The 22,570-nt window shown below is 44.5% G+C and overlaps 2 protein-coding genes across 5 annotated transcripts in view; one reads left to right on the forward strand and one right to left on the reverse strand.

Annotated features, from left to right (window-relative positions):
* Positions 1 to 8,643, forward strand: part of TRPV6 (transient receptor potential cation channel subfamily V member 6) — a 95,781-nt gene extending 87,138 nt beyond the window's left edge. For both annotated transcript variants that reach the window (XM_082204790.1, XM_082204789.1), the window contains exon 15: positions 6,355 to 8,643. In XM_082204790.1, coding sequence (XP_082060916.1) covers positions 6,355 to 6,640 — 286 coding nt within the window. In that variant the 3' untranslated portion in view covers positions 6,641 to 8,643. The remainder of the gene's footprint in view (positions 1 to 6,354) is intronic.
* Positions 8,644 to 9,728: 1,085 nt separating this feature from the next.
* Positions 9,729 to 22,570, reverse strand: part of LOC309521782 (ephrin type-B receptor 5) — a 159,732-nt gene continuing 146,890 nt past the window's right edge. For all 3 annotated transcript variants that reach the window (XM_082204662.1, XM_082204660.1, XM_082204661.1), the window contains 8 exons: positions 22,289 to 22,344; positions 22,065 to 22,184; positions 19,677 to 19,924; positions 16,007 to 16,222; positions 14,336 to 14,485; positions 14,019 to 14,212; positions 11,839 to 11,994; positions 9,729 to 10,796 (listed from right to left, as the gene is read on the reverse strand). In XM_082204662.1, coding sequence (XP_082060788.1) covers positions 10,688 to 10,796; positions 11,839 to 11,994; positions 14,019 to 14,212; positions 14,336 to 14,485; positions 16,007 to 16,222; positions 19,677 to 19,924; positions 22,065 to 22,184; positions 22,289 to 22,344 — 1,249 coding nt within the window. In that variant the 3' untranslated portion in view covers positions 9,729 to 10,687. The remainder of the gene's footprint in view (positions 10,797 to 11,838; positions 11,995 to 14,018; positions 14,213 to 14,335; positions 14,486 to 16,006; positions 16,223 to 19,676; positions 19,925 to 22,064; positions 22,185 to 22,288; positions 22,345 to 22,570) is intronic.

Below are 22,570 nucleotides of genomic sequence, written 5' to 3' on the forward strand. Positions count from 1 at the left end.
AACTTTTTGGCACCTTAAACGCCAACAACGTTATTATGACATTAGCTTTTGTAGACTATCGTTCACCCCATTGTCTGCATGCAGTGTTGTCCTCACTTGCTGGTATACATGATTCTGTCTGGGAAATTGTAAACAGTGAGGTCAAAGGAAAAATTAACTGTATCCAAGTACAGGTGGTGATAGTTACATTAGCAGTGGTCACTGAAAAATGTAGTTGATAATGGAGCCATCCTGGCATTGGTAAGCCAGCTAACACACACACTAGGATAAGAATCCATTGTTCTGATTGAACCTCTCCAAGGGAGACCCCTTGATCCTCCAAGGGAGATCCCCTTGATTAATGTGTGTCCACAGCCATGGTCCCCACCCTCACCCCTGGCTGCTGCTGATTCAGTGTGGCTGTTTCTCTCTCTGCCTGTCTACTTCATAGCGTTCCAACTAATGAGGGATCATGTAGTGGATGTGAGCGCACTGGAATGCTCTGTGGCCAATCAGATACGCCACTAAGGGCACATTAAGCCTGTTAAAGGGAAGGCAATGCTTCCATTAATGTTCACTTAGGAAGTGAGCCTTTCCAGTGGGAAATTGCAGCATAGTTTCTCAGCCCTTCGCTTGAAACATTTCCGAAAGACTCCCTTGGACTCTAGTTACTGGGTAGGTTAATGAATCCTGTCAGCAGAAGCCCTGTGCAAGGACTTCTGCTTGTGCAATGGGTTTTTCTTCCCTCTCTTGTGGTTCCAAAGTTAGTTTGGGATGGGGATGGGAGTACCCCAGGAACAGCACGCAGGAGGAGGGTCAGTCTGTCTAACAAGCCAAAATGTTTGCCCTGATGGAACGATTGCCTTAGTGTGGTGTTGAACTCCTCTCATTATTTTTGCAAAACTTTCAGCTCAGCACTGGTTTTCAGGTTTGTCTGTGCCTACCCTCTGTGCCAGGACAGTATGACAACAAGAAATGTATAGAACCCCATCTAAAAAAACTCTGTTGCCCATGAACCCCTTTTAGAGCCCTGAAAATTCCCCTGGTGTTTTGGCCAAGCAGGGACCTCCACATTCACTGCCAAATTTTGCTTTAGGCAACATTTCCTGGCAACTCCCAACTATTATAATTCACAGTGCTGTGTTGGTTTGGTGGGATTCTTCCCTTGTGCTTTGGCTGCTAAGCAAGAAACCTTGTGCCTTTTTGTGTGTCGCATACATTTAGATTCCAGCATGATCTAAATTTGCCTATCTTTGCAGATCTTATTTGGAGTTGGGGGGGGGGTTAATTATTATACTTCAGCAAATCGAAGCATACGCACAAATGCCTTCTTCCCAGATGTCATGTGCTGGCTCTGGGTTCTTTGTTGTGTACTATGTGTACATCTGATACACTCCTAACCTCTGGTGTTATTAAAATTAATAGCTTTGCCAACACTAGTTACACAGGCAAACTGTGACCGTGCTAAGTTTCAAGCTGCTGTGATCCCTGCAGCACTTTCCAATAAATTAATGGTCATACTTTTCTTTCACAGCAGGTGGAAACTATATTGTTTTTTCTCTTTAACCTTCAGTTTATGTAATAGTTCGACATATTTTGTTCAAACTTTCCAAAACAATAAACAAAAACCCCTTTGGTGCTTTGGAAAATTCCACAAGTGACATAGGTGAATAATTCTGGAGAGTCAGGATCTCATGTAAACATTACACTATAATGGTTTCAGGTTGCAATCCAGAAGGATAACATTAGCAACTGAACACCTGTTGTGCTTAGAGCAATATTACAACATTTCTCTTAAAAGTTAGCAATGGAGAAATGGAAACTCCCATTCAGCAAGCCAAGTTCTAATTATTTTCATTCGGTTTTCATTGCTTTCTGTACATTTCTAGTGTAGAGGCTGTTGGATTTGATGATTTTCTGTTTACCTTTTTCTCCAAGGTCCATTTCACAGCAACAAACCTGGGCTTTCCAGGCATGGTCTGCGATTTAAATCTCTCAGTCCAAACTCCCATTTTTGTTGCTCTGGAGCTTTCCTTGCAAAAACCTGTGCTTCAAAGAGCAAACATCAATCTGCAGAAAACCCGAATTGACGTTTGCTCTGATTGAGCGTTAAATAGCATTTTGTGGGAAAAGCTCAGGACAAAAACAAACAAACAAACCCTGTTCTGACACAGACAAGTTAAAGTGCAGACCTCTGCCTGGAAAGAGTAAGTGTGGGTAAGCCCTATGTGTACACTCAACAGGGAGCAGCAGCTACTCCCTGCTAAGTATAGGTAAAGGTAAAGGGACCCCTGACCATTAGGTCCAGTCATTACCGACTCTGGGGTTGCGGCGCTCATCTCGCTTTATTGGCCAAGGGAGCTGGCGTACAGCTTCTGGGTCATGTGGACAGCATGTATGTATATTAGATCTCCTAATACATACCAGTATGTATATTAGATCTCCTAAGATATGAACACCGCTCACTCTTAGATATGTGGGAGTGGGAAGAAGAAACCCAAGCTTATCATGCAGAAATGTAACAAGGTAGATCTGCTCCCAATTGCCAAATTGCTTGCTATTTTTACCAGGACACTCTACATATCAGAATTGTACTGTAAAATGGAGAATATTGAATGCTAGCCTTCTTCAGCAATGCCCGCCCCCCAAATAGGATCACCAGTTATGCAATGTCCTCCCAAAAAGATAGTTTGCATCATCAACATCATAAAAAAAGACAAAAAATCTGCACAAAATTTATATATGGCAATTTGCATCAAGATACAAATTAACAAATACAGTGGTACCTTGGTAGTCAAACGGCCTGGCTCCCGAATAAATTGGCTCCCGAACGCCGCAAACCTGGAAGTGAGTGTTCGGTTTTTGAACATTTTTCGGATGCCGAATGTCTGACGCGGCTTCTGATTTGAGTGCAGGAAGCTCCTGCAACCAATCAGAAGCCGCATCTTGGTTTTTGAACGGTTCTGGAAGTCGAAAGGACTCCTGGAATAGATTAAATTCGAAAACCAAGGTAACACTGTGATTTCTGTAATTTAAATAGAAATACAATGCATCTCTGGATAGTGGTTTCTCCAAGTGCTGCTAAGTGTTGATAGGTGATGCCAAGGTCCATGCTTTCTATCTTTTCTGGTTCCTTATCTTTAAAGCAGACTTGGACTGGACAGCCCTCAGACAGTTGACACTTTCAGACAGAGGACTGTCCTCTGATCGCCCTTCAAAATTGAAGATTTGTCTTCTGTAAAGCAGGGCTCATAACCTCCCTTAACCACCCTCCTCAACAATACACAGAGACACTCCAAGCACTGCATCAGCACATGCTGCTAACTTGAATTTCGGGAGTTGGCACAGGAATGGTAACAGCTGTTAAAGGCAGGAGGCTGTCGCTCTCATAGCTCCATATAATTGAATTAGTTGCGTTTGCAAGGAGGGTAATTCTACCTCTTTGCCTAGGGGGTATGACAAAGTGTAGAGTGATTTGTCACGATTGTCTCGATCTGGAGATGCCCCATTGATCTCTGCACCGCCACCCCGTACTTTCCCCAGTAGAACACAAGGGGGAAGCATTTCTTTCCCCTGGATGGACATAAGAGTTTCAGGCCACTGAGAATGGAAGCTTCATATAATCTTTATGTCGTAAGAATGAAGCTGCATTCAAGTGGAAGAGCTTTGCTCTGACAGTTGTGCATCTCCCTTGAGTGTTGAACTATGGTGGGGAAACGGGGAGCAGAAGAGAGAGAAGACCTTGACCGTTTCTCTCAACAGAGAAACAAATGTGGAGGATATCTTTGGTGCAGTTTATATATTGTGAAGCAGAGTTGGACCAGCTCCACACATACCGTCACCCCCCATGGGCTGCTGGTGCAATATCTGCATAGGAAGCTGTTTCTCTTTGTTTAGGTTCTCCACACGTGGTTCAACCCTGCTTTTCTCAGATTCTAAATCAGTCATCTGCGGCCTACAGCAGGAGAGCAGGATCTGTGCTTCAGGTGCCCTCCTTCCAACTTGGGGAAGGTGGATGTGGACAGCAGTAGGTCAGCCCCACTTGCCCCGCATCACATGAGGTTTTTAGAACACTTGAATGGGGCAACTGCCAAAGGACGGCCATCATTTTGAGATAAAGGTTGAGCCGCTCATTTTGTGGGACAAATGCACAAGTGGCCTGTTAACGTATTTTTTTCTGGTTAGTAATTGGACCATTGCACTACCGCAGCTAGTCAGAGAAGCCCATGGATATTTGTATATAACATACAGTGGTACCTCTGGTTACATACTTAAATGGTTCCGGAGGTCCATTCTTAACCTGAAACTGTTCTTAACCTGAAGCACTACTTTAGTCTGCTGCTGCCGCACCGCACGATTTCTGTTCTCATCCTGAAGCAAAGTTCTTAACCCGAGGTAATATTTCTGGGTTAGCGGAGTCTGTAACCTGAAGCGTATGTAACCTGAAGTGTATGTAACCCGAGGTACCACTGTACTGTAAACGACTCTGCCAAGGGGTGAAAATACAACGCCATATCCCAAAGCAACCTTACTGCATCACCAGATAGGTTTGCTACTCTTAAAGGTCAAATCTGAAGCAACCAGCAAGGGGGCAGGGAAGGATGATTGCAAATAACGTTCATTGATTTCAATATTTGCTCAGAAAATAGTGCATTTGCAATGATGCAAGTTGGGCAGTTTTATTCTGTGGACTTAATGCTCTCCCAGGGATGCTTTTTCTTTAGGCAGCATCACTCCCGTCAAAATGTGATTATCCAGAGACTGTCTTGTATTTGAGGGCCCTCCTTCCCATTCTGCTGCAAGGGATCCTGGGCTTCGGCCTCAAAATCCAACGCACTCACACTAATAATTTGCATTATTCTGCTGCTATTCCAGTGACTCCTTTCTCCCCCTTGGTTGCTGCTTAATACCACTGGTCTTATTGTTCATTGCCCTCACGGATGAATTTGCCCAGTTGGCTGTCGCAACCCTGTGTGATGCTGTGTGCTCATGATTTCACCACATGAAACATAGCATTGTTACATAGAATTGTAGAGTTGGAAGGGACCCTGAGGCTTGTCTGGGTCAACCCCTTGCACTGAAGGAATATGCAACTGTTCCACACAGGGATTAAACCTGCAGCCTTGGCATTATCAGCACCACACTCTAACCAACTGAGCTATCCAGGTACTTGACTATATCCCTGAACGAATCATGGGGGTTGCCGTCACAGCCAGCAGAACAAAGTGGCACTTGTGGGTGCATGAAGCTGAAGACTACAAGGAGCTAGAAGCAGCAAAATAGAGCCACGAAGAGCAACATCACTGAAAGAATGCAAACATATTTTTCCACAAGTTTTGAAAAATTGCTGGAAATGGCAGGCACTTCCAAGACCCTATGATTATATTAATGCAGAAATGGTTTTGGCACGGCATTTGGAAGAGAGGGAAATGTGGGGTGTGACATGTTCTTTTTAGTCCTGTTCTTTGGGGTGGTGGCGGCACATAGTACTGGGTTATGGGGGCAGATCATACACAGGGCACCGGCTCTGTAGAGGATTCTGCATTTGTGCAGGGAATCTATTCTTGGTGCCTGTCTGATTCTGCACCCCTGTAGTTTGGAGGGGGAATGAATGAACCTGCCAGCAGGGTTAGTGGTCTCTTGTATACTGCCATTCAGAAAATGGCCTTCGTGGAGTATAATCATAGCTGTATTGTCTTCTTGCTAATCTGCGTTGAGCTCTTACTGGTCATGATCACATGCATAATTAATTCTGGCCTACTTAGCTTCCAGCGAATCTTGTGCAAATGAATCCCACAGGTTAAATTTATGCACTGTATAGTAAAAGTGCCAGATGATGGGGAGAGAAATTGGCCAAAGCTGATTGCCTTCTCTTTGCTGCTGCTGTGCTAGGGGAGTCAGAGCAAGGAGAACAGATTTCCCCTCTCTCCTGATTCAGAATTTAAAAACAAGGACATAGTGCATCAGTTATGGGGGAAAGGTAGAAGGCCTTTCATAGAATTCACAAAATGTTAAGTTTAAGGCAAAACAAAAGTAAAGCATATTGGTCCATCCTGCTCCCCCAACTCCAAGTTGAGCAGTGGTTTGGGTTTCTCTGGATTTTTAGCTTTCATTTCACTAGGTTTCTCCAGCTGTTTTCCAGAAGAAGATTCAAGGATATTTCTAGTTATGAGTCTAGAGTAAAGGCAACACTCTGCCCGATAGTCTGCCATACACCTTTGGCTCAGGTTTTTGACAAGTTTTTAATGCTACAGTTGGCCATGCTGATTTACCATTACAGTTAGTCACAACAAAGCTATTTTGTCTTCAGCTTGGAACGAGGACCAAACCTTAGCAGTAAACCGTTTCCTCTTTTTGTTTCTCTCTTGCCTGCAGGGTTGAAAGTCGTTGTGAAAACCGGCAGCCGAAGCAGCCTAAAACATTTGAGCCCCACCGAAGGGATGCCTTTGAAAAGTACCTGAAGCGCAAATTGCCAGCGGGGGCAGATGGCGGACAGACTTGCTCAACGAGGCAGGTGCCCATTGGCACTCCTTCTGACACACCCAGTTTATCGCGGAGGAGCTCAAACTGCGGCTGGGACATCATAAGGCGCAACACTTTGGTCCAGCTTCCAGGATACACCAACCATGCTATGGAAGAGGAAGAGGTCTACCATGTGTGAGCGCGGGAACTGTTGCCCTTGTGCCTGTGGAAGCGTCTCCTTGTGACATAGGGGCTAGAGGCCACTCAGGGCTATTGTAATGGCCACACTTATTTAAAATTCTCTGGCACTGACAACTGTCAAATGACTGTTGATAGTTTGGAGCCCACAATTGCTGCAAGGAGAAGACCCGGGAAGGTCTTCTCTTGTGGAAGTGCAAGTAAGCACGCCAGCATCAGATAATTGTTACAAGTCCAGGAGAACTTCTTGGGAGACGACCAAGATTGTAGCATCCTTTGAGGACAAAGACACTTCCCCCCGCCAGAACTTCCCACGAGTGTTGCAGATCTTATACCTTGAGTGGTGATTGAGAGAACACTGGGTCTAACTTTTCTTGTGTTCTTGGAGAATAGATTTCCTCCTGCAGCCACTACTGCATGTTTCATGGAACTCCAGGTGGGGTCAAGAGCTGGTAATATCCTTAAGTTTATATATGGCTGTCAAGAGCAAGAAGAGATGCTAAGGAATAAGCTAGTCCCGCTGGGATACAGTTCACCACACCTTTGCCAGTAGTGAAAGGTAAATCCAAGGAGGGTGGGGAACAGCAGCTATGGCAAGAAGGATGGAGATGCTGCTGTCCTGTGTTGCTGCTGCTTTGCCTCTTCTCACCCTGGTCATGTGTAGCATGTAAGTGTGTGTGTGTGAGAGAGAGAGAGACGGGTCATTTTGTGCATTTTTTCATCCCCCCCCCCCCTTTTCGCGATTGCTCCTTGTAGCATCTGGTTCCACCCCAGAGACTCCTAGGAGCTGGTAAATGAAGGACATTCAGCCCCTTCCTCGGGGAATGTGTTGCACTGCTCAGCCGAGCTGAAGAGTACGGAGTTAGTTACTAACGCATAGTTTAAATCTAGACTTGGGCAACCGAAACCTCGGCCTCCTGGCCCTGTACTTGGATGTAAAAAGGGAATAGCTTTGCAGTTTGCAGGCAGCTTTCTAATTTTAGGAGTGTTTTTAAGGTCTCTTGCGGCTGCTTCTTCTGATCAGAAGCTCATTTTCTTCAGGTTTGGGGCAGCGCGTCGTTTTTCTGCATGCTCTCTCGCACTCTGCTGTCTCGTGCTCTGTGCACTGTCTTCTGCTCTTTGGCTTTTCATTTTCTTGCTCTGAGCTCCATCTTTGGCTGCTTGTTGCTTTGTGCTCTACACTCTCTCTCTTTGTTCCCTCTCTCTGTGTCTCTTTCTCTCCGCTCAGTCTTGCTTGCACTCACTCTCCCCACCCCTGCTTCAGACTGTTCCTTGTGCAATTTATATTTTAACCCATTTATCATCTCTCGTCTCCTCTTCGGTGTTTCTTCCAGGACATCAGTATTCCTGCCTGCCTGCCTTATTATTGGTGAAATGTGACAATGCAGAGATTGCACGGCTACTGCCGGAAACGGCAACCCTGGGTCTCAGCTGCCCTTTGGGGCCTGTCTAGTAAACTAACATGTGGAACGTGACAAGATAGCGTAGCATCTTCTGCTTCCTACCCTGTCAGTGAAGTAGAGGGGAGAGGGGCAGAGAAGCTTGCAACAAGGGGGTGTCACATGACATGTTTTAGTTATCTATACGTTACCGGGGGTGAAATGAGGAAGCATTCTGGGGCTATCATTGCCACCACTCTGGTGGAAGAAAGTAGATCGCTGCTAATTTGATCAATTATATTCTTTTTTTAAAAAAAAATGCCATTGCCTACCATTGAGGCTGAAGTTTATGAAAAGGTTGGTGGAGAAAATTAACAGGGAGAGGTTAGTAACTAGCTCAGTCAGTGCTCACCTTGTTAGTGATACTCATTTCCCTCTTTAATTGTACATGTGAATTTTGCCTTCATCTTCCTAGGTCTCTGTTGTCAAATTCAATCGAATGTTCTGCCGAGACCTTCAATTCTTTAAGTTTAATTTTGGTGTCAGAGGGTAACTTTAGAAGAGTGTGGTGTCCATTCTGTATTGTGTTGTTTGCAAACATGGCGTGTGCAATCTATGTCTTGGTTGAAGTGCAATCTATGTCTTGGTTGAAGTAATTATAATTTTAAACCTGAGCTATGTTAAATACGAAATCCAGAGATTCCTTTGTCCTGGGTTCATATGGATCCATTATTGAACATTTTCTCTAAAGCTCCTGTTACAAAATACATTTTTTAAATGCTACGTCTGCACAAGTCTATTTATTTTAGATGGTTCTAGGCTGCCTTTCTGGAAAGAATCCTCTCAATAACAGCGTAGTGACCCTTGTTTTGCATGTTCAAATGTTAACACCGTAATGCTTTAAAAATATGACTGCCAACATTTTCTAGCACACCAGAACTTGGATGCCAATTTCTTCCCAGTGGCAATTTATACTTCTGCCTTCATACTTATTCCATTAATCCAGAGACCTTGGGCAGCAGGATCACCCAAGAGTTCCCCCCTTACCTGCTGCAATGCATACGTACAGATTTGATTGAGCTGTGGGGTGATATGCCCTCCTCTGCACACATTCCAACCCCCTGCATCAAATGCATGATGGAGGGATATACATTCACTGAAACCAATTGCTAAAGGCACACTGCTAAAATGTAGTGCATTACCTTGAGGCCACAGTGCAGAGCTGCGCATGGAAGTGGACTTCCATGCATGGGTGATGCTCAACATATATGCAATCTCCTTGGATCTCCAATGCCCCTCCTGAGCACTGCACAGTGTTGATGGGGAGCTGCCTCCCCATTCACCTTGTGTTGTCCCCGGGAATGCATTTATTTTTTCTGCAGATTTTTATTCTGCCTTTCCACCAGCTTATGTATTTGCTGTGCGTCTCCACCCCACTGTCTGCCAGCAGGACACCACCTGCATATAACCACAAGGTAAAGGGATCATTTGTATTCCATGTTGGGTGAAAAATCTTTCAGCACTTTTGCATCTGATTCGGGCACTTTTTCAAGGAGGGCGAGTGGTAAAAATAATGCAAAGTACAAACTGGTCCATCCACACTGCTGCCTGTATGTAGTTCAGCATCGAAAAATGCATCTAAAAAGTGCTGGCATTGGAGCAGAAGCAGATCAGTGTGTTCATCTAATAAAGCCTAGGGAACACACTTAATTCCTCTGTCAAATATTTTATTTCATTTCTGGTGGTATGAATATCCAGTTGGAAACTGCCAAGAAGGAACCTTCTGCTCTCTAAACAGAATCTCATCCCTTTCCCAGTACCTGATTACTAAAAAGCTGCTATCCTGGTTCCCTCCTTTGGGAGGATGAATGCAGGACCTATAGCTGCCCCTGAATGTTTTGGTGCCTGAGGTGGAAAACCCAAATGCCCCCCCTCCCTAATTAATACAGGGCCCAACCCACCCTGTGAAGTCCTCCAGTGCAAGTCCCACTCAAAATGAGCTGGAGACCACCCCTGTGGATTGTGCCCAAATGGGTCAGGTCTGCTTGCTTCCCGCTTTGCCACCCTATGATTGGTGCCTAAAACTCACTGTCTGAGATGCCATCTTGCGTCGCTGTACAGCTGTCTTTGCCACAACGAGGATGTGGGGCGGTGAGGCTTGCTGCTTTTCTCAGAACCAAATCCCCCTGGTTGGAACAAAAGCTTCAAAGGGATTTCTTTTTGGCATCAAGAGTCTGTCGGCTTTCAGTTTCAACTCTATATTGTGCCTGATCCGGCTCAAGAGACGTCTTTGAGAGGCTGCCAACCCAAAGTACAAAGCCCGCCGGCCGGCCCAGGCATAGAAATGGCAGCAGGTTCGTTCTGAACTCCAAAACTATCCTTCCAGCTCTACCCTGTGTACTAATTCCCCAACCCACTTCAATGTACAAGTCAACCCTTATCTAAATACCACAGGATTTGTAGTGTCTCAAGTTATGGTTTTTTTTAAAAAAAAACAAAACCCCGAACAACAAAAAAATAACCCTACAAATCTCCAAGAGCGCCGGTCTGTGATGTGGAGGGCAACATCTCATGCACCCTCCATCAATGCTTGAAACTTACTCCTCTGTCTCCCTTTTACAACAAAAGGTTCGTTTCAGTATCCAAGTCCTTGGCGTGTCCTCTCTGTGTCAGACCTCAACAGGCTCCAGCTGATTGAGATGCACCCGCATGAGTTGGATGCTGTTGAGAATCTTCTTCTGATGGCCAACTAGGCTGATGCCAATGTGCTGGATGTCCCTGGAAGTAAAAGGAAAAGGAAAAAAGGGAGGAAGAACTTAGATGGGGCTTTTGTTCTCTGCGTTGCCAAACTCACATGTGTTATTTTTACAAAGGTAAATAAATAGTGATTCGGCTGGTTTTTTCCTCGTCAAGTCAAAACCTTCAACAACAGAAAAGGTTTATATGTTTGAAAATTAAATAAGCAAATAAAAGGCAGGAAGTTTGTATGAAATTTGCTAATGGTTAGGTAAGGGAATCCTTCCAGAAAAAAGGAATGTGACATTGGGAATGCTCTGCTACACATCCACCTTGCAATTCTTCTGCATTGTTTTATCGATACAAATGTCTGCAAGACTAATATAGAAGGGTGGGGGGAGCTGTAAAAGAACTGAAGGAAGTTGAAGCCACAACATCCTGCAGATGCTCCAGTGTGGACAGGCTTTTTAGAAAACCACTGAATCAAATTAGAATTTAGGAGCTGAGAAATTTAGGACACACAGAGAGGGTGATGCCTGTTCATCCCTGTTAAAAAGAGCAAAGGGCAATAAGGAAAACCCAACAGAGTGGGATGACACAGAAGGTGCTATTAGGGAAAGGGAAAGATACGGAGGAAGGACTGCATTTTTACATAATAATGTGAACTAAGTACAGTATATGAACAGCTACAGAGCTCTTATTTTAACTTATTTCTGGGATTACAAAATATGTGATGGATATGAATACGAGTTTGCAAATACATGCATCATACAGGCACATTCACCAGAGAGTCAATACTGTTGCAGCTTCCCATTAAACCCAGGATTGTATCCAACTTAAACTGAAATTGCTAAATAACTTTTGGGAGTGCAATGGAACTTCCACTCCGTCTCTTCATCCTGCTCCCAAGTGTGCTTGGGGGTTGGGGTTGGGTTGGGAGATACTCCCCCCCCCCCGGCAGACAGAGGAAGGAGAGAAAGGGAGACACTCCTTTCTGCTTGCAGAAGTCCTTCTGCACTTGCAAAGATTTATTTGGGTACAACTCCCAGGTTTGCTGCCGCTCAAGAGGAGATGTGGCTCTTACTCTAGAGTCATGCGCGAGATGACATCGAATGTGGTCAGGCCGGCCTGGTCAAAGTTCTCCTTGTAGCGACCCATTTTAATGGCATCCAACCACTCGTGGGCATTCGTAAGTGAGGGGAAGTCTGGGGGTGAGTTGCTCAGCAGGTGCTGGGACGGTCTACGAAGAAGAAAATACATTCAAAATGGGCACAAGAAAATATCGATAGTCATATACTGAAAGGCAGCCATTTGGGATGTTTAAGGAGAAGGCTATGAATCCTCAAACATGCAATGGATGTGCAAAGGGGGGGGCATTGTTGACTACAGCCCTACAGTGCCCCTCCACCAAAGCTGCAATCATATCCATTGAGCTGGGAAGAAGCTCCACAGAACTCAGTGGAACTCTTTTTTCTGAATAAACATGTTTAGGACTGCACTGATGGTTTTGGTGCCTTCTGTTTCCACTTTGCATATTTATTGCAAAAATTACCAATAACATACAGGTGCATCTGCAGGAAATGCGACTGCTGCATAACATGTGGATTTGGTACTCAAAGGAACGAAAACCACATAGCCTGAAGGCTCCCCACTCAATTTTCAAGGCACAGCATTTTCTGCTTTTCCTCCTCGTAGAGTGTGAGCTGTAAGTAAAGGCCTCTTCCAGCACTGGATCAGTTTTTGTTTTTGTTTTTGTTTTAAAATAAAACTCTGCAGAAGTAGGCCCTCTTCTCCTGCGAAGGATGAAACCTTGTTATACCCATGGGAAAATCCCTCCATGCTAGCAGGATGCATTTCCTTCCATAGATGTGGGGCCATCTAATCCGAGCTGAATCTTTCCCTCGGGACACCAAGCATCTGGCTTTGTGTAGCTGGGAAAGGCAGATGGGAACACAGCAGCTTCCAAACACATCCTTGCCAGCTCATGCTGAGAACTCTCCCCAACTTTTCCCCAAGAGAAAAGCCTTTCTTCCTTTGCCCATTTTGCTTGCTCCTTCAGCACCTTCACTCTTCTTCACCTGCTGGGATCTGCCCCATTCAGCCACACCATGCTCAGTGCTTAGCATCCCAATCAGGGACCCAGGGAGTCGGCATGCTGCTGTTCCACTAAAGAAGCACAGTATCTTTTTGACAATAACAGACCTGCTATACTGTGGGGTGGCTGAGAGTGTGAACTCTGGATCGGAAAATCCCTGGTTTATAGCAGCCAATTCCTAGGGGCTGGGGTCCCTTCAGCCCCCCTGCCTAATAAAATATTAGAGGGGACCGGGCCCTCCAAAGTTGATGGGCATTGCCACTCAAATGGTGCGCATGTGGCACATATTGTGATCGACCTACCTGGGCCCCCCAAGATTTTATTCAAGTTGGCACCCCTAAGCTGGTTCAAATCTCACCTCCATTATGACCCGAGGCCTTAGGCAAACTATTCTTCTACCTTAACTTCAGCCCTTCAATCTTCAGTATAGGGATAACAACACAGACCTACATGACAGGGTTGTTGTACTATGATGTGTACTCCATGCCTGGGGAAAGTACTATGTAAAAGAGCTAAGTGTTATGGTTATTTTGCATCGGCTTCTTTTGGAGCTATCAGGATACATTTGGGAGAGAATACACTGTGCCCTGTGAAGGCTCAAATACTGGAGACATTCTTGGGTCCTCCATGAGCCAGGGAGTGTCATGCCTAGATAGCTCAGTTGGTTAAGAGTGTGGTGCTGATAACACCAAGGTTGCAGGTTCGATCCCTGTGTGGGATAGCTGCATAATTGTCGGGAATTGAACTAGATGATCCTTACGAATCCTTTCTAACTCTGCAATTCTATGAGTCTATGATTACCATCCTCCTCTCCCACATTGCTGTGATGTACACTCAAAACTCTACTTATCACCCAAGCTCAAATGTTAAAGGACTTCTTTTCCTGTGCTAACCCAGGCACTGTAAAGCATCTGAAAACGCAACTTTTGCTGTCGCAAATCACCATGCAAAGTGAGCTTCTGCGATACATTTCGAACATAACGTGTGTGTGTTTTCTGGGTTTCTTGATGAAAAAATATTTTTGTCTGCGGGAGGCACCAGATTCCAGGTCAACCCATCAAATAAATATCAGTCGCTTCCCAGTTTTGAATTGCAGCTCTTCCCTCCCTCCCTTCTGCTTGCGGATCGTACTCCAGAGTCTACTCCCATCCCATGTGAGCCCGTCTCACCTGCTGTTTCCTGTGCCAGTAGCTTTGAGGGCAGACGGCTTGCGGATCATCTTGTCTAGGGCGTTGACGATCTGCTCAAATTTGGGCCTCTGGACCCGTTCCTTCTGCCAGCAGTCCAGCATCAGGAGGTGCAAGACAGTGGGGCAGTCTGGGGGAGGGGGCAGGCGATAGTCCTGGTCAATAGCATTGATGACCTGCAATGCATCAAGACATGTAGGTCAGGATATAGGTAGTCCCACTGTGGCATGGATGAAGGTCTCCCACCAGCAACCCCATGGGTAGATGGAAAGCAGCGTCTGCTCCATGTTAGGACTTACATCCTGATTGGACATGTCCCAATAGGGCCTTTCGCCATAGGACATGACCTCCCACATCACAATGCCGTAGCTCCAGACGTCGCTTGAGGATGTGAATTTGCGATACTGGATGGCCTCTGGGGCTGTCCAGCGAATGGGGATCTTGCCACCCTAGAGGAGGACGAGGAAGAAAATGAGTAAGCAGGGAATATTTATCAACTCAAAACAAGTGTGTTTAAGGCACATTCGGCCTTGACATTTGGTGGAAAAGATGCTATTTTATCTATTTGCTTATTTAGAGAGTTTTCTGATTAAGTAGTCTATAAATATTTCTAAGTGGTGAACATAAATTGATAAAACGCAGCAAAACCCACAAAACTGTTAGAATCAAATATACATAAAATAATTATTGGAGAACTGTGTTTCGTAAGGATCATAAGTATTCTATTTTATATATTTTCTCTCTTTATTATTCTTCATTTTTGATACTGCGTTTTATTATCTTTTCATAAAAGATTTTAGTGCTCAATATGTTAAAAACCTTCGATAAAACTGCCAAACAGGATAAAAAACAGATACAAATCACGAAAAGCTTTTAAAGCAACTATAAATAACTAAATTATAAGTCTAGGCAGGCTTGTAGGGAAAAGTTTTCAGTAGGCGTCTAAAGCATAATAATAATAATAATAATAATAATAATAATAATAATAATAATAATAAATAATACCCCACCCATCTGGCTGGGTTGCCCCAGCCACTCTGCGTGGCTTCCAACACATATAAAACCATAATAAAACACCAAACATTAAAAACTTCCCAATACAGGGCTGTCTTCAGATGTCTTCTAAAAATAATAGCAGTAAGATTGCCTGGCTACTGCCAATAGACAGATTTACAGAGTATAGGTTCTGTCACACTAAAAGGTCCTGTCTTCACAAATGTGGAACAAACATTCTATCACATTTGTATAATATGTGCAATAGGCACATATTAGGCAAGGCATCTCCAAGGCTTAAGTAAACTGGCTCCAAGGTATTAAGCGCTTTATATATCAGTAATAAAATCTTGAAACTGGCCCAGTAACAAATTGGGAGCCTATGCAGAGTTTTGAGTACAGGTGTAATATGCCGACAGGATCTGTCAGCAATTGTGCCACACATTCTGCACCAACTGCAGTTTCTGCATTCGAAAAGTGCCACAAGCTATTTTATAGTGTTTTCCCCACCTCTCAAAACAAAAGCCATTTCTTTCAGCCCCGAGGTGAGCTCTGAAAAAGATGGCACTGCAGGTTTCTGGTATGGTTGCAGGTGGAACAAAGAACAGCCAGTTCTTTCCCCGACTCCAATTATGTTGTGACTGGAAGGGGCACCTAATGGCTAGTACACATGACACCTGTCGATCCAATCATTTGAGTGAGTTTCGCTTTTTTAAAAGAATGAAATGGGTGTGGGTGTGTCAGCTTACTTGGCTACCCAGTGCTAGTTACAGTAAATCTGCCAATAACCTAAGTTTTCCTTGAAGTTCCCTGGTCTGGAGACATCCCACCCCCTAAAAAATTGGGTTGCATTTCACTTTAGATGGAAGTTTGACGGCAAAACTGACCTTGACAAAACACAAACTGGTTCCTATAGGACCTGTCCGCCTGAATATTGCAGGGTGGCGAACAAGCCCTTTTCCTGAGCGCGAACTCACCAAGGCTCCCGTGTATGTTGGGTTTGAAGCATCATCCTCCAAGAACCTTGACAAGCCAAAGTCCGACACCTTGCAAACCAGGTTGCTGTTGACCAGGATATTGCGAGCCGCCAAATCCCGGTGCACGTAATTCATGTCGGAAAGGTAGCGCATGCCAGCTGCTATGCCACGTAGCATGCCCACGAGCTGCAGAACGCTGAACTGCCCTTCCTTTTGCTGCGGACGGCACATACAAGAGAGAAGGGTATGAGTGGAAGACTAACAAGAGACTCCTCCTATCCCCTGACCCAATGGAAGACCATTGGTGGGAGGAAAAGATGGCCACTGTGATTGAATACTATGACACGGAGTGGTGACCTCAGGGTTTTGGTCCCCCCCCCCATGTCATCAAAGCAGAGCTAGTACTGCAATGATCTCTAAGATAGGAAAAGCCCTAAGAGGCTATTCTTATGAAGCGAAACAAGAAGGCCAAATGAGCCATTTGCTTGGGCTTTACCACTTCAGACTACAGGGATGGGGAGCTCAAAAGACTGAATGCTCCTCCAAACAAAATGAATGCAACAAAGAGAAGGGTTCTTGCATATCTTCACCATTAAGTTTTCTACATGGAGTAATTATTTTTGAGAGGAAAAGCATTCAATCGTGTAACACCCCCCACCCTGAACCCTCACATCCAATCTGATGTGGTACAACCCGGCCTCTGTTACCCCACCACAGTGAGAACCGGGTCTAATGTTTTATTGCTGAAGAAACAGAAATGTTAGAAAATAAATGCAAACAACATGGAAGCGCCAGGAATTGTAAATATTTGGAGGAGGCTCGGAAGAGAGTCGGTTTATAGGAAACGAGAAGGGATGAAAGGACAGAGCTTCAAGGACGGCAATGTTTTTGGAAAGGCAAATAAAAAAGTTATAAGCTTTTAGAGATGTTATTAAAGCAAGGTCATCTGAAGAAATTAATACCTTCAAATAAAGAGGGGGGAATGGGAATCCGTTAACTACACAACAATAAACTGCTCATTACTTGAGGGATTTCTAACAATAACTATACATATGTTAGAAAATTCAGTATGAAATTGCTGTTGTTGTTTTAAAAAACCCCAGCATAAATATACAGACTTGACCTGTGAACATAATACCTGATTAGAAAATCCAGTATCAGATGAAGGGCTGGAGTTATTAAGCATTTAAAAGTAAATAAAGCTCCTGGCTGAAGTGGAATTGCCAGCTGAATTGATCTGGCATAAAATCACAATTTTATAAAGTTGGTTCTAACTGTAGGTGATATTTCTAAATTCTGGAGTCCAAAAACACACACCATTACCTTCAAAAACCTGTAAAAGTTTCATTCAGCCTCAATACCTTCTCGCCAACGTTTTTTAAAGAATATATTAAATCAAGATTTTCAGTTCATTGCAACCATCTTTGCTAATTGCTTAAATGCATTCAGTGTGCATTCCTTCAAGGGAGGAGAGATAATTTTAGATGGGTTATGGACACGCTCCTTCAAGCTAAAGCTATCCGAGTTAGAGGTTTATTCACGGATGCAGGGAAACCTCATGGAGCTGAAGAGAGACTCCTTGATAATGTGCCTGTTAGCCTGGGATTTAAAGCAAACATCTATTTGAGAACCAAGGATGGAATTCAACATAGTGTGGCTCAGTGGGGTATGCCTGCACGGAATGAGGTCGGCTTGTGCAATGGGACTTTTTGCTTCTCCTCCCCCTTTGCACACCCCACTAACCTGTTCTGGGTCGTCCCCCCAACTCAGCCCTTCAGAGCAGATTTAGAGGATTAAGGTATGGGAGGGTGAAAGGGAGCAGGAAAAGTCCCATTGCGCGAGTGAAACGCAAGCAACTTAGCTGAATCCTGAACCCACTTCATTTTTTTTAATGTAAACTTCTATAGTGGCTGTGCTGCTATAGGTTAGGTTCCCACTTTAGGTTAAGTTGTGATCCAGTGGTGGATTCTCACACAAAAGCTAAACATCACAGCTATAGATTTTAGAAAGCATTGGGTTCTTTGTGTGCCTGTTCTTCCAATAGCAGGTTCAAGGTAATGCCACTCGGCTGAAATCCTGAACATACTTACTAGGGAGTAAGTTAATCGTGATTGGAAGTGGAGTTTACTTCAGAGTAAATATGCATAGCACTGCACTGCTTAAGAAAGGAATTCAGACACAGAACATAAAATATTTCTCTGTCAGGAATGCCTGAATTCAGCATTTGTCAATTGCAAAGATGAACTGATCTGACCGGCCCCTACTGGATTAATGTGTGGATTAGAATTTAGTGACCTACTGGCCTTAGCACTTCCCAAATGTTCACAGCTCAAACCGTACCCCACCCCCACCAGGGGGAAAATAATTTCGAAATGTTTTTTGAGAGAAAATATACTTAGAGATTCGTATTCGTTTTAAAACATGTACTTACATACATATCTCTAAATGTGAATTTTCATTTGTGTGTGTGTTTTAAACAGATTAATGTGGATAAGGGACAAAAAAGAACAAACACATTGAAGTGACAGAGACCAGTAACAAACTGATTCATCCTTCCTAGTCATACTGATTATGTGGCCTTCATAAAGATGAGCCTAGGATATTTAATCCTAGAGCTCAAAAGACTCTTATTAGATTTCTGCAGGTTCTCAAGCCATATAATCTATTTTTGGCCATTGAAATGTATACATTTTCCTTTAGTTTATATGATTTCTAATATAACTTCGAAAACAGCAGTGCACAGATGTTTTAATGCACCACTTGAATACCTGGGTGTGAATACTTCTTTGGATCAGTTGTTTGATTTACATTATTGTCATATTAATTCAGAATACTGAAGCATATTTAAGTGCATTCCTGTGCATGTCTACTTACAAGTAAACATCACCGAGTTCAATGGGGCTTACTCCCAGAGAAGTGTGTATAGTTTTGCAGCATGAACGGAGTAAACCGAACATTTCCTAGCACAGAATTTATCATCTAAAAATGAACATAACTTTGATTCATAAACAGAATCAATTAAGCAAACAAACAAACAAACATGCTGCCAAGGTTTAATTTTCCAGTTTTAGATTTGTTTATATCTAAATTTCAAAGGAAACTGTACTCTTACAGAGTGGCCTTTAATTCCGTACTTTGGCAATAAATCTAAGGGGAGATTCAGATTCTAAGGGGAGACTTTGGCTGTAAGTCGCTTTGGGTTGCCCTGGGCAAGATAAAGCAAAAATAATAATAATAATAATAATAATAATAATAATAATAATAATAATAATAATAATGCTGCACACAAGCATGCTAAATAAATATGTGACGGGTTTGTGAGGCTGTGCCTCACCATCATTTAGCTGTGGTGTGACAGGGCTTTGTGTGTAGCTCCTTCACGTGAGTGAACCCTTTGACTAGTCCCTCCTGGTGTTAAGGGAGCTCTGCAAGTCCCTCCTGTCATATGAGGTGGTTGAGACTTTGAATAACGTTCTGACCACAATCCCTACGTTTGTCTATCTGGTGTGTTGACTGGTCCATTCAACTACAATGCAGTAGTCACTTGCCCCAAGTCTTCTGGCGGCACCTCCAGTGATCTGGCCTTGAGATAAGGAGGACACAGAGGAGGTGAACGGGCATGTAAGATGACAAGGGCAAGAGAGGGGTGGGGAAGCTGAGTTTGCAATACCCGGAGGAAGGAATCCAGAGAGCCATTCTCCATGAACTCCGTGACAATCATGACAGGGCGGCTCTTGGTGACGACACCCTCCAGACGGATGACGTTCGGGTGCTCAAACTGTCCCATGATGCTGGCTTCGCTGAGGAATTCCCGGCGCTGCTCATCGGTGTAGCCTGCCTTTAGGGTCTTAATAGCCACTGTGTATTCCCGTTTCCCTGGAGGCTTCAGGCGCCCAAAGCAGACCTCTCCAAACTCTCCTGCCAGGGGTAAGGGACGGAGAAGACACCACATCAGACAGAGGAGGAGCAACCATGTTCTCCAGTAAATGAGAGGCACAAATACAAGATGGGGGACACCTGGCTTGAGAGCAGTACATGTGAAAAAGATCTAGGAGTCTTGGTTGACCACAAACTTGACATGAGCCAACAGTGTGACGCGGCAGCTAAAAAAGCCAATGCAATTCTGGGCTGCATCAATAGGAGTATAGCATCTAGATCAAGGGAAGTAATAGTGCCACTGTATTCTGCTCTGGTCAGACCTCACCTGGAGTACTGTGTCCAGTTCTGGGCACCACAGTTCAAGAGGGACACTGACAAACTGGAACGTGTCCAGAGGGCAACCAAAATGGTCAAAGGCCTGGAAACCATGCCTTATGAGGAACGGCTAAGGGAGCTGGGCATGTTTAGCCTGGAGAAGAGGAGGTTAAGGGGTGATATGATAGCCATGTTCAAATATATAAAAGGATGTCACATAGAGGAGGGAGAAAGGTTGTTTTCTGCTGCTCCAGAGAAGCGGAGCAATGGATCCAAACTACAAGAAAGAAGATTCCACCTAAACATTAGGAAGAACTTCCTGACAGTAAGAGCTGTTCGACAGTGGAATTTGCTGCCAAGGAGTGTGGTGGAGTCTCCTCCTTTGGAGGTCTTTAAGCAGAGGCTTGACAACCACATGTCAGGAGTGCTCTGATGGTGTTTCCTGCTTGGCAGGGGGTTGGACTCGATGGCCCTTGTGGTCTCTTCCAACACTATGATTCTATGATTCTACATCAGGAGGTGCCGACACAGAAACTGGGCAAAGGCACTGCTGTCCTCTAGATGTCTCAAGACACCTAGCACCCTTAGCTTTATTTATTGCTGTTTTTTTATTTACAAAGGCTATTGTGTTTTTAGCCCACCCTTCCTACAAGAAGCTCAGGGCAAGAGTACACAATCCTCTCCGCCGTTATCCCCACAACCAACCTTTTGTGAGGTAGGTTAAGATGAGAGGCCAGCTAAGCAGTTGTAAGAGTAGAAGAGGAGCCCTGCTGCATGGAAGGGTCCAGCATTCTGTTTTCACAACAGCCAGCCAGAAGCCCATAGGAAGTCCACAAGAAGGACATGAGCACAATAGCCCACCTTTCTTCCCCTACAACTAGCCCTGCCTACATGGATCTGGGGATCATACACCTTCTGCAATGGCATGGGATTGCATCACAGTTGGATGTGCATGTGTGAATGGGGTTCAATCTTGCCTCGCTGTGGACAAGGGAGGAGAGCAGGCAAGAGGACTGGTGGAGGAATATGGGTGAGAGAAGGCGCTGCTGCATCCCTTCTTGTTGACTTAAAGGTAAAGTGTTAGGGAACCTGGTAATATTCCTAGAATTCACCCCTCTCTAATCCCTCCCAAACCCAAGATGAGGTCCGCAATGTGAAGATGCAGAAATGAAGCACTAGGGAAGTGCTCTTAAAGAAAGCTCTAGAGCAGTGGTTCCCAATTGGTGGTCCATGTAACCCACCCAGGGAGTCCCATGGCACATACCTGGCAACTGTTTGGGACATCCCAGTTAGAGGGGCCTTGATCTCACGCGACAGCACATCACCCAAATATGCATGAGACTGAGGTCAGACGTGCGTCTTGCGTGTGATTGCAGTGCCCCCTCCCAAAAAGTTTGCAGTCCCGTGCTCTCACGTGAATAATGTGACGTGCGCAGGAGCACGGCCCAGAATATGCACATCTTGGTTTTGTGCTGAGACATGGCAGAGACTATGGTGGCGCCATTCACACAACAAAAACTACTACAGAGATATCAACATTTTCATGGGTTGGCTTTTGAAAAACAGGGTCCTCAGTAGTACTTGGCTAATTGGGAACCACTGGTCTAGAGCAAAAATTGATCAACGAGAGGCCCAAAGTGCACTTGAATAGACCCTAATCGAATGGAGCAAGATCTGAACACCAGTCCAAGAACTAAGCTAGAGAAATCAAAGATTTATAGAGCATTGTGCTCAACAGGGCTTACCCCGAGAGAAGTGGATAGAGGACTGCGGCCCGAATGGTGCTTGAGGCAGATCAAGCACTCTGCAAAATAGGACTGAAATGTGATGTGGCAGATGAGAAGCAAAATAGTTCCTTCATTACCTGATCCAATGACCTCCTCGATCTTGACAAAAGACACATCAATTTCCTTGGCAAATTCCCGAATTGCTTCGTTGGGATCTTCATAGGTGGATGGGTCAATGTAATACTTGACCCCAAGACCTGTGAGGAAGAAGGGAAGCTCCAGAGTCAGTCACAAAGACGCTCCTCCCAAAAAAGAAGAGGCTATTATTAAAAGAGAGCTGAGCTCCTATGCCATCGCTTACCCCGTGTGGTGATGTACTGCTGCAAGCGGTCTGTGTAGGGAGTCTCTCGTCTCTTACTGTGGAGGAAAGGGAAGGTTCAAGAAGGGCAACCTCAGCATCACCTCAAGTGGAGTTAGGAGAAAGGACATAAATGGGCAACCAAAATGAAACAGGGACGGGGCATGTCTACTGAGAAGAATTCAGTGGAGCTTCCTTTCAGACTAAAGATTGTAGAAAATTGTAGAAAATTGTGCATGGCATTGGGGAGAGAGGGCATTTCTTCTCCTTTTTCTGGTAACAGCA

The sequence above is a fragment of the Podarcis vaucheri genome (genome assembly GCF_965113315.1).
Source record: "Podarcis vaucheri genome assembly, chromosome: 17".
Classification (NCBI taxonomy): domain Eukaryota; kingdom Metazoa; phylum Chordata; class Lepidosauria; order Squamata; family Lacertidae; genus Podarcis; species Podarcis vaucheri.